Below are 12,157 nucleotides of genomic sequence, written 5' to 3'. Positions count from 1 at the left end.
AATTATTTGCTTTACCATCTTCCAATGCCTAGTACGTTGCCTAGTACACAGTACACACTAGATAAAAAAAAAAATTATAGAAATTAAATACCAATTATTTTTTAAGCCCAAAATTAAAAATCAATTGTATAGCATGGGGGGAGGGGAGATGATGAAAATGTTCTAGAATTAGAGTGGTCATGGTTGCACAACATAGCAAATATACCTTTAAAAAAATTAACTATGCACTTTAAAATGGTGAAATTTATGTTAAATAAATTATATCTCAATAAGAAAACTAAAAAAATTATAACAAAACTCAATGATATTACTATTTAATTTTAGTGAGACTATTTTCTTCTGAATACTACAGAAAAGTGGAAATTAAAGAGTCGGATTCTCATCACTGAGCACTGGGAATTACAAGGTTGTACTCCAATTTGTACTAATGGCTCTGGCACACAGCCCTAATGCACCAAAATAAAAATAAATTATAGGAGTTTCCAATTTAGAAAGAATAAATAGGAATATGAAAATCTAAGCCTTGTTTATTTAGCTTTTATTATCAACCTTAGTGTTCTGTGCTATGATTCTTTCTTTCCTTTCCTTTCTTTCCTTTTTCTTTAACCTTTACTCTGTCAAAGGGCTATTCAGTCAAACGCAGATAAAGGTAATCTCTCCCTCAAACCCCACACTGAAATTTAGATATGTATCAAGTACGCAAAGCTAAAGGCTCTGGGGTAACAAAGGGAAGCAAAAAAAACCACATCCAAATGCTAGTCTTCATGTTCTAGATTGCACACATTTGAGAGGTAACATTATATGGTAATAAGCTTCCAGATAACTGAGATTCCTTTCAGAAGCCCTAGGAAGCCTAGATTTCTAAAGATAATTTTAAAAGACAGGGCTTTCTTCCATCTCACAAAGTAAATACGGAGAACACTTTTTTGTCTCTCTCCATCTCTTTTTTAAAAGCAACAGATTAATGTCCTTATAGGATACCAGCTTTCACAGAAGGCTTTAACTTAAAAACATAGTTCCCAAAAAGACCTCAAAAGTCTATCAGAACATTTGCCAGGAACACCACTCTAACCAAGGGTTCAAAGTTAACAATACTAATAAGTCACATTGACATCACATGTCCTCACATATGATACGCTCACTTCTGTGGTAAGCTTCCCAAATATCCATAATCTCAGTCTGTTCATATGATAACATAAACAAACCCAAACTTAGAGACATTCTACAAAGTATCTAACCACTACCCTTCAAACACGTCAAGGTCATGAAAAACAAGGAAAGACTAAAAAACTGTCATAGAGGAGACTAAGGAGATGAGACAACTAAATGTACTATTGGATCTTGAACTGTTTGACATGATCCTGGAACAGGACACCAACATCAGTTGAAAACTGGAGAAATCTGAATAAAATTTAGTCTAGTTAATAAAACTGTACCAATGTTAATTTCTTCATTTTCATTAACAATGATGGTTAAGTAAAATGTTAAAATTTTAAAAAGCTGCATAAAGGGTAACAGAACACTGTACTATCTTTGCAACTCTTTTGTAAAACAAAATTATTTCAGTCAGAAGGAAAAAAAAAAGAGAGAAGAAACCATTTGCCAGGACTTCTTCCTGGAAGACAGAATGACATATAATTCATTTGTTCCACAATTCTATGCTGAGGTATCATAGCACTGGAAAAGGCTGGTGCAACTGACCTATAAAATGAACATTTAAGTAACTATGGCTATGGCATTCTGGATTGATAAAAACACATATTACCTAGCCTCTAGAAATGAAAAAAAAAAAAAATAAAAGAATCAACTGACTTTTTAACTTTGGTATTTTAATTTCCAAGGTAAATAATGGCAACCACCAGGGAAGATTGAAAAGCATTGATTCTAAGGGTACCTAGGTGGCTCAGTCAGTTAAGCATCCAACTCTTGGTTTCGGCTCAGGTCATGATCTCGGCATCATGAGATTGAGCCCTACATCAAGCTCCACACTAAGCGTGCAGCCTGCTTGAGATTCTCCCTCTCCCTCTAACCCATACACCCCTCCCTGCTCACACGCTCGCACGCTCTCTCTCTCTCTCTCAAAAGAAAAAAAAAGCACAGAGATTCTGAAATCTTTGTTATATCAATACTTTCAACAAGAAAAATCAAGGAATATTCTAACTGCAGCTATGTGTATGGTTATATGGGTATCTGCTGTATTATACCTTGAACTATATTTAGAAAAGTATTAAACGTTCTTTTAAATGTATGCTCTACCTCATAACAACAAAACGTTTCCACAAATAGGTTAAAAAAATGTTTTTTAAAGATTTTATTTATTTATTTGACAGAGAGAGATCACAAGCAGGCAGAGAGGCAGGCAGAGAGAGGAGGAAGCAGGCTCCCCGCTGAGCAGAGAGCCCGAGATGGGGCTCGATCCCAGGACCCTGAGACCATGACCTGAGACGAAGGCAGTGGCCTAACCCACTAAGCCACCCAGGTGCCCCCAAATAGGTAAAATTTAAAGCACACGAACAAACTTTCATTAGTAATTTATCCTGCTAAGCATAAGTTAAACAAACTTACTTTCTAGTTCTTCTTTTTCAAACTTTGTGTTCACAGTTGAACTGGTTTTGCCAAGATCCACAACAGCTTCCTCATCAGGACCCTAAAAAGAAATTATTCTCATTTACTTATGACGTCAAATATACACTATATACCTACTAATAGGGGCATTATTTGAAAAAGAAAAAAAATAAGTAACAGATTGCCTTCCCCTCAAAGAAGGTAACTATAAGCTAACTAATTATAGCTAACTGCATTCTTTTTCAACATAAGCTTATAGTTGTTTTTTGTTTTTTTTTTTTTAAATCCACAAAAGATTATTCCAAATTTCATGGTAAGAACTGAGGTAGCAATTTTTTGTTGGTCTTCTATGGAAGTTACTAAGTGACTGTACATATATTCACTACAACAGAAAGACAATCCAGATCAACAATTGGAGAAAAATGGGGGGGGGCGGTGAGGGAAACCCTTGGATATCAATATGGAATGCTTTTTTTGGTTGTTCTTTGCTCTTAGGTCCCCTAATTAAAAAGGAAACACTTAACTCAGCTATACCAGATTGTATTATGGTTCCACATTAAAAAAACACATCTATAGGAGCACCTGGGTGGCTCAGTGGGTTAAGCCTCTGCCTTCGGCTCAGGTCATGATCCCAGGATCCTGGAATTGAGCCCCGTATCAGGCTCTCTGCTCAGCCAGAAGCCTGGTTACCCCTCCCCCTCTGCCTGACTCTGCCTACTTGTGATCTCTCCATCAAACAAATAAATAAAATCTTAAAAAAAATGCATCTATAGACTAAACATGTAATACACTTCCACTCATAAATTAACCAAGAGCCCATCCAAGTTACAAGAACTTATTTCTCTACAAAGGAAAAGCCACAACTAAATTTAACCTTTAAGGAGGTTCTAACTTCGAGTTTTCCAAGTCTACCTTCATAATTTTGTTCCCTTTTCCAGCTCAACAAAAAGATATTTTTGTAAAATATTGTAGACTATTTTTTTAAATGAATAAAATTTTAGTTTTACCTTCCCCTCCCAACTTCGAACTTAACTTTGAAAGGAACATTAGTATGCTCAAGATTCTGCAGCACAGATATGAACAGATGAGGAAATTCCCTTCCCTCAAAAAGTCTTCATTTTGAGCTGTGGCCCATACTGAACCCTTGCCCAGCATGGGTCAGCTGTAGCTGACCAAGGAAACCTCGCCAACTTTTACCATTGTTAGGAGGCCTTGCACTTTGTCTAATATGACTACCGCAACATGTCTCAACAGGTGCACCCTGACTGGGTAGGCAAAGAAGTTTTCTAGTTCCTCAGGAAAGTCTATTCCATTTTAAGACTAGAGAACAGTGTACAATACTCAGTCAACAGTGAACAAGGACTCAGCTATGTTCAACAAAGCCAGGGACTGGGGAGACATATTGGAGAAGACATTCAAGAATTTGGAAAGATATACAAAGGTTCTGAGGAAGAGCTGGCAATATTAAACAAAACTACGTAAAACTTTAAGAGTGACCTAGATCAGCTCTCACAGTCTATGCTATATGTGGAGTATGCTGAAGAACCCAGAATATGAAACCTCCTTCAGCAAACCAATCACACCAGGGAGGTCCTATCCTATAATGCTTTTGTCAAAGAATCAAACTGAAAGATGAATGCTAGGAAAGGATGGTTCAGGAAGAGGCTAAAGATCCAGATATAACCTGGAAGGCACTGGGGGGCATGATGAAGAAAGAGGTGGATAAGCTAAAACCACTGTTCAAAGCAGGCAAAAGGATGGGCAACAGGAAATGGACAATGTTCTGGCTCAGATGAAATCAAAGTACTACAAACCTTCCAAAGGAGGAGAGGAAAGAGCTCTCAAAAAAGAAAGTAAATAATCTAATTCATTCTCTTTGAAGGTCCTTATACTATAACCGGAAATTCTGTAGGCAACAGAAGACAACTGGAGATAAGAGAATCAAATAGTAAAATTATAATTTTATTATACATAAGTATGTTTACATAAACATTAATTGCAACATTAATATCCCACTGAATATTATTTTTCTAGAATACAGGCACTTTTTTATTGATCAAATTATAGCACTTTTCAAATTTTTCAAGACATATTTTCAGCCATTCCCATTTTATGACTGATCTCATTGTCCAGGATCTAACACTTAGAACAATAAACCGGAAAGAACACAGTTAGCTTCTAACCAATTTCAAGGGCCAAGCATAAACTGGAAGACCATTTAAGAAAGGATCAAACAGGAGGTTGGTTAAAATGATCGATTAACATCTCCTCCAATTTTGATCTATACTAGCATATGTTTGTGTACAGCTTTTTTCAATGCATAGAATTCGTATACAATTGTGCCGTCCTATCCAGATTCTGTGTCTAAATTCTCCAATCTTTAAATCAGGAGCTGAATCAAATTTTTTTTTTAAAGATTTTATTTATTTTATTTGACAGACAGAGATCACAAGTAGGCAGAGAGGCAGGCAGAGAGATAGAGGAAGCAGGCTCGCCGCTGAGCAGAGAGCCTGATGTGGGGCTCGATCCCAGAACCCTGGGATCATGACCTGACCTGAAGGCAGAGGCTTTAACCCACTGAGCCACCCAGGCGGCCCCAAGAGCTGAATCAATTTAACTTTTTATACAAATACCCTGCTATCCAAACTCTATTTGCGTCCCAAAATTCAGAACCAGAAACAATACATTAAGGCAATGCAGATCTCTTGATATCCAAATCCACCTTCTGAAGATTAGACATTCAAATATATAATCAAATAGAATTGAGTTTCAAGAGGTTATTGTACAGAACTTTGAAGGATTGCTGTTCAATTTAATACAGAAAAAGCAGAAGTCAAATGACTTACTAAGGCTCCATGTCTACAGGAGCAGGTAACAGACTGTGTATTTTTACATAATGGACTGAGAAAGACCAAGTGACAACAGTATGTATGGTTCATCGAACTGCCTCACAACAATCAAACACCAATAAGTAATGAGGAAAGACTAAAATAGGAATCACAAAAATACACACTTAGAAACACACAAAAAAACAAAGTATAATTAGTAAGCATTTCATACTCTAAAACCTTCAGCTCTCCTCCAGTGATTTCATGTACAGGTTGAATATAAGCAGTCTCCTAAAAGATGATTATTCCCAAGAGGTAGCATACTGTGTATTCTAAAAGGGATTAAGTGCTCCCATTCTAAACTTTCATAATCAGGAACGCTGGCTAAGATAGGAAAGAAAACAGATTTTTCTCTTACCCCTAACCAAAAAATACCTTTTATTTCTACAGATATACTTACATGTTTATATGGACTAACAACACTATTAACTAACACTCAAAAACAACCTAAGCTGGACATCTAAACATCTACCATACCAAAAAATGCCCCCAATATGTGCAAAAAGTGGCATGCTGAAAAAAGTCTATCTACCAGCCCCTCCTCTCATGGCCCACCCAGCTGGCTCCCATTTAATCGTGCCTGTGAGGCTTTAAGTAAGTCACTTAACTTAAAGCCAACTAAGAATATTATTTTATTGTGACTGACTGGGTTTTCAAGAAGAATGCTCTCACGTGTAACTGGCAGAACAAACTAAAGTTCAAATTTTAAGAGTACAAGAAATTTATAATACTAGCACTGTAAACAAGGGGAGGAGCATCTGCATTCCCCCTTTCTCTTAAAAACTTTTTGTAGCTTTTCAACAACTGTGAAACATGAATCAAAAAGGCAATCTGCTATAAATGCAAACATTAAATTAAGTAGGCCACACAAATAGTCATCTTGACATATTACAAGTAATTCAACAAAGTCTGCAGGATGCATATGACTTTATATACTGGAAATCCCTTAGAACAAAGCCATTGATGTTTCAAGGGGACTATTCATTTCTGAAACAAATATACTGCATTTTAAATCCTATCATTTTAGGATAATGCCTCAAGCCGTATTTCTAAATATAGAGTATGTTTATATACTATATAAAGTACACTTGTATTCTTTAAAGTATATACAAAAATGTATTACACAGTAATAAATATTTGGAAGGCTAACCTTCAAACGGTCTCATACTGATGATTAGGAAAGCAATAACACAGAGACAATCATATACTGTTTAATTTTTTTGTTACAACAAACATTTAATTTTAGTAATTTAAAAAGAGAACAAGTTCAAATTTCAATCTGTTAATATGTCAGTTATTTTTATATTTGCATCTAGGAAAAAACTTTTTTTTTTTTTTAAGATTTTATTTATTTATTTGACAGAGTAGGCAGAGAAGCAGGCATAGAGACAGGAGGAAGCAGGCTCCCTGCCGAGCAGAGAGTCTGATGTGGGATTCGATCCCAGGACCCTGAGATCATGACCTAAGCCAAAGGCAGAGGCTTTAACCCACTGAGCTACCCAGGCACCCCAAAACTTCATTTTTTAACTCCAAGAATATAATAAAAACTAAATATAGTAACAGCAAAGAGCAACCCCCGACATCAAAATGTTTTCATTCTTAACATCAGATAAGTGATGCCTATAAAGCCTTCCTAAAATGAAATAATCCCAAGGCACTGAGCAAACTGAAATACATGGAAGAATAAAAAAGCTACCCAAGGGGCACCTGGGTGGCTCAGTGGGTTAAAGCCTCTGCCTTCAGCTCGGGTCATGATCACAGGGCCCTGGGATCGAGCCCCACATCAGGCTCTGCCCAGGGGGGATCCTGCTTCCTCCTCTCTCTCTCTGCCTGCCTCTCTGCCTACTTGTGACCTCTCTCCCTCTGTCAAATAAATAAATAAAATCTTAAAAAAAAAAAAAAAAAAAGCTATCCAAAGTATGTCAATGTAAGATTGACTCACGCTAATCTTTAGAAAATTATTTGCATTGGTTTCAAATTTCTATTCCATTTCTGTTTGTAAAATAAGGTTACTAATCAGATTATAAGTGCTCCGTAACAAAGAAGACAATAAAGAACTAGACATATAAGATCATAAAGAAAGTTTAAATTCTCTGTGTATGAAAGGACACATGTACAAGATTATTTATTGCAGCTTATAATGGGAAAAGATTGGACAAAATCCAAGAGTCCCTTAATAGAGGAATGGCTATGCCAGTGGAATACCAAGGTACTGGGAGGTATTTTTCATGCCAGTACATATAGTGTCTAAGACCTATTATAAAATGAAATATACACAAGGTAGAGAACCATATATAAGGTCTGCTACTTTCTGTGTTAGGAAGTACCCAGAACAGGAACATTTTAATTTGCATAATGAAACACTGGAAGACATACAAGAAAACAGGAAAACCAGTTACCTCTGGCAGTAGATGTAGACTTTTGAATTTATTAGTTTATATTCTCTGATTTATTTTTAGCCATGTGAATACAGAAGAAGACTTAAGAATGCAATCTTCTGAAAGTCACTTACCTATCTTGGTCCTCATCTACAGAGCATAATACCCACCTGAAAGCATTGTGGAAGGATATGTTACATAAAATGCCACAAAACAGTACAGAACCCATAGAAAATGCTCCCATTTTTTACTAAACTAAATGAGGAAACTATTCCATGTTTAAGGGGAAAAAAAAAGCTTTCTAACTAGATTAGAGAGGCCTTACAAGTACAGAAACAAATACCTATAAGTTTCCTAATTAAAAATGAAGTGAAGATTTAAAATATATCCTAAAATAGTATTACGGTTGTATAAAGAATTATTCACAGGAAATACATGCGTAAGTATCTAGGAGAAAATGCCAAGATACAGCAAGTAACTTTCATAAGGATATAAAACTATTACTTTAAGAGACTTTTAAATGTATTAAAAATTCAGGCACACCTAAAGAGTTTATTAAAATTCATCTCCCCTTGCTCTATGCTAGACGTGCTCATTCAGTAGGTTAAGGTGAGTAACAAGTATCTCTATTAAATAACCCCCTTATGTGATTCTGGTGCACACCAAAGTTTAAACACCACCTCCCTTCCTGCATTATGATTAGGACTAAAGTACTACACACGCTCTTCAATAAAGACTGCTTCATGCTCTTAATCATTTTAGTAAGCCTGCTTGGGAATACTGTCAACTTCACTTACATTGTTTTAATCCTTCAGAAAATGAAAAGTATATTCCAATTCACAAGAAAATACTGTAAATCATACACTTTCACTGAAATACAAAGAAACCTAAATCAATAAGTAGTATTTTAAAAGTTGATTTGTATGTCAGAATATTTCCCCAAAACGTGTAGGGCAACTTATCAGAGTATGTATAAATAACAATGTTGTCCCCCCTCCAAAATACAAGTTTCCTCCAACATTTCCAATTCCTAACCATATCCCCATCTACCACCAAAAGTTGAACTTATTTAGGAAACTATAAATTTATGGGCAAAAAGCTTAAGAATAGGGCAAATAATCTTTTCTAATCCAATTAAAAGGAGATCAATCATCAATGTCTACCATTTCATAAAATAAAAGTCAAAGAATGATATTCATAGTTTCTAAAGAACTCACTTGGCATTTCTGATTCATTCCTCTAAAACATGCAGAAAAGACAGAAGAGGTATATGGGAAATTACTACAAATTTAAAACAGCAAATTTCAAACTCAGGCAATCATGCAATTCCCACAGGGGGAAAAAAAAAAAATTTAAAGTCTTGAGAAAAATGCCTTGTGCCCGGTGCAGATAGATTCGGATGTTGGAGAAAAAAGCCTTCAAAAATCTATTTTATGAAACAAGATGGGATCGGGAGGGAGACAAACCATAAGTGACTCTTAATCTCACACAACAAACTGAGGGTTGCTGGGGTCCCTCCTCCCAGCAACCCTCAGTTTGTTGTGTGAGATTAAGGGGTTATGGACATTGGAGAGGGTATGTGCTACGGTGAGTGCTGTGAAGTGTGTAAACCTGGCGATTCACAGACCTGTACCCCTGGGGATAAAAATATATTATATGTTTATTTTTTAAAAATCTATTTTATATACACCACTGTTAAAACTAAACACAATGGATTTTAAGAAAAAGTTTCAAAAGAAAAAAGTGAAGTAACAAAGAATGTAAGAGTAAGAAAACTAAGAGGTCTGAGGCATAAAAAACTGCCACATAATGGACTCCAATAAGAAAGAGGATTGCTAGTGACACACTGTACTGTCACGTGCTTCATCATGATGACAAGGCACAAGAGTGATGAACAAATGGAAAGCCTCATCAGGGTTCTACTTGAAATTATAAATCACAAATATTTATTATATTATTTCTATGGGGAAATGCATTCTTTCCAAGTTCCAAATCAGTACACACACACACACACACACACACACACCAAAAAACATACAAATCACTTATTTTATGGTTATCAAGTAGTATATGTTTACTGAAATAAGCATAATAAAATCTATTTCTAAAACAGGCTTTTTAAAAAAAACTATCACAATCTTATTAGTAATTAAAATGTGCAGAAAAGCACAGGCATTCTGCACTAAAGGGAACACACACACACACACACACACACACCCCCAATCAGTTTTTCAATGAAATAAGGCCCAGTACGTGTTCTGTCAAGATTCCTCATCTCCGGTCAGCACGAGGTTATCATGACCTGGCTATTTTTAGGGTTCCTTTGCAGTTTTCTAGTAAAAACCAACAGGAGACAGCCAGAAAATCCCTTAGCAATATGGTCGGTTTGCCTCTTCTTCCACTAGATAATAACCTTATTCCCCGTAAATCCAACAGCTCATGAGAAAAGTCATTCCCTTAAAGACTAGGAATTAAGGAACTCATTCATTCAACAAATATTTACTGAGTACAAACTATGTGCCAAGCATATTCCAGGTACCAGGGATACATAAATGAATGAAAAACTGTAATACTATCAAATTTCCAGCTTAACAGTTAATTTACAGCTAAGTGGCTCTCCATGGTTTAAAAAAAAAAAAAAATCTGGAGGTAAGTGAATTATCTTTTCCATTCCTAATCTTAATGAATGAGACCTCACAGACTCATAGGGATCAACAGGCTTTATTTTTTCGTTCAATGTTCAGATTTTATACATACATTACACACACACAGCTTAAGCGACACAAGATCACACTGTAAGCTGGTGAAAGAACTGAAATTAAAAGCCAGGTCTCTAAAGAGTCCCAGTTACATGGGTTCTTTACCCACACAACAAGAGACCAAGGTCACTATAATATATGCTGAGAACACATAGTACTTTTTCTTCACAACATCTGTTAAAACTTACAATTATATATTATACTTCTTCAATGTTCTTTACATACTTATATAACTACTTCTTTAACTTCTTTCTACTATCTTCCAATAGAACATAAGTTCCAAGAAGAGGGGAATCATGTTTGTTTTGTTCACTAGTATACCCTAAGCATCAAGCAGGATTCTTAGTAAGCTCTCTAATACTAGAATGTTGAGTATGTTTCAAAGGACAAGACTACTCAGCTAAAAATTTACACTGGATTTACTTAAAGATTCCTTATGAACACAATTAAAGCTCAAACATACAAAGGTATTCAGTATTTTGAAATGTAATAAATCAGTTTATAAACAAAAAAGCCCATCACCAACACATGATAAAACTAAAATTCAATTCACAAGCAGGAATTCCCAGCAAAATCAAACTATTTGAAACAGACTTTGTAACTACGTAACACACTGTACTAATTCTTCCCATAAGTCATTTTTCCATCTGAAAAAGCACAATCTGTGATTTGTGTTTTCTTGGCCAAATGACCAAAAACCAAACTTTAACAGGTCAAAGGCATAATAATAAAAAAAAAACCAAAAAGAAAAAGAATGTTAAAAGATTATTTAACAATATACCATAAATCTAGTTTTTTATCCTTTTTGGACATTTGAGGTTTACAAAATCTGTTTTAAAACAGCGTAAGATCCCTATCACAAATTAATTTCTTCATTACTTAAGACATATGGCCACAGGCCAAAAGTAGTACCTCCAAAAAATAATGATTGTAACTACAAAGAGTTATCAAATATTTCAGTTTATATTCAAAACATACTTAACCATTAAAGACAAAGTGATTTCTTTCCTAGTATCTTGGCCAAACAGAATTTTTAAAAGCCTCATTCCAGTAATATTAACTGGTCAAAAAAACTAATTTTATAGAATAATAATGATGCTACAAACATTGCTAACTTTATACCAGGATCTCCTCTTTACAGCAAACGACTTCCACAGCCAAGGACACAGAGGATGATACTATTCTAAGCCAGTGCTAATAAGCCTGACATTTCTTCAAGCTTCACTAGTAAACTGAAAAAGTCAGATCTGTTTGTAAATAAAACACAAGATCACAACCAGGTACATACAGGAAACTTCTTCTCCAGGCGAAATCTCTCCATAGCAATATATAAATGGCTTGTCTTTGACAATGTAACGCAGTTAAGTCCCTTGAAGATTCCAGGGACAGTAAGTACATATCTGATTTAGGTCACTGTGCTTTGCACAGATGAACTCTCCTAAGTTGCTTTTATGGTACAGCCAATCACAGTCTTCTAAGTTACCTAATCTTCCAAGCTACTGACTACAACTTATATAGAGAGAGTGACAGCAAAAGAGACTAGGAGCATAATACACACAGTAGTAAT

General features: G+C 35.4%; 1 protein-coding gene across 3 annotated transcripts in view; it reads right to left on the bottom strand.

Moving 5' to 3' along the window:
• SLC4A7 (solute carrier family 4 member 7) overlaps positions 1–12,157 on the bottom strand; it is a 109,895-nt gene that overhangs the window by 64,864 nt on the left and 32,874 nt on the right. For all 3 annotated transcript variants that reach the window (XM_032324384.1, XM_032324478.1, XM_032324555.1), the window contains exon 2: positions 2,566–2,647. In XM_032324384.1, the coding sequence (XP_032180275.1) occupies positions 2,566–2,647 (82 nt within the window). The remainder of the gene's footprint in view (positions 1–2,565; positions 2,648–12,157) is intronic.

Source organism: Mustela erminea, chromosome 1 (genome assembly GCF_009829155.1).
Source record: "Mustela erminea isolate mMusErm1 chromosome 1, mMusErm1.Pri, whole genome shotgun sequence".
NCBI classification, from domain to species: domain Eukaryota; kingdom Metazoa; phylum Chordata; class Mammalia; order Carnivora; family Mustelidae; genus Mustela; species Mustela erminea.
The sequence above is the reverse complement of the archived record's forward strand: the minus strand, read 5'-3'. Positions and strand labels throughout refer to the sequence as shown.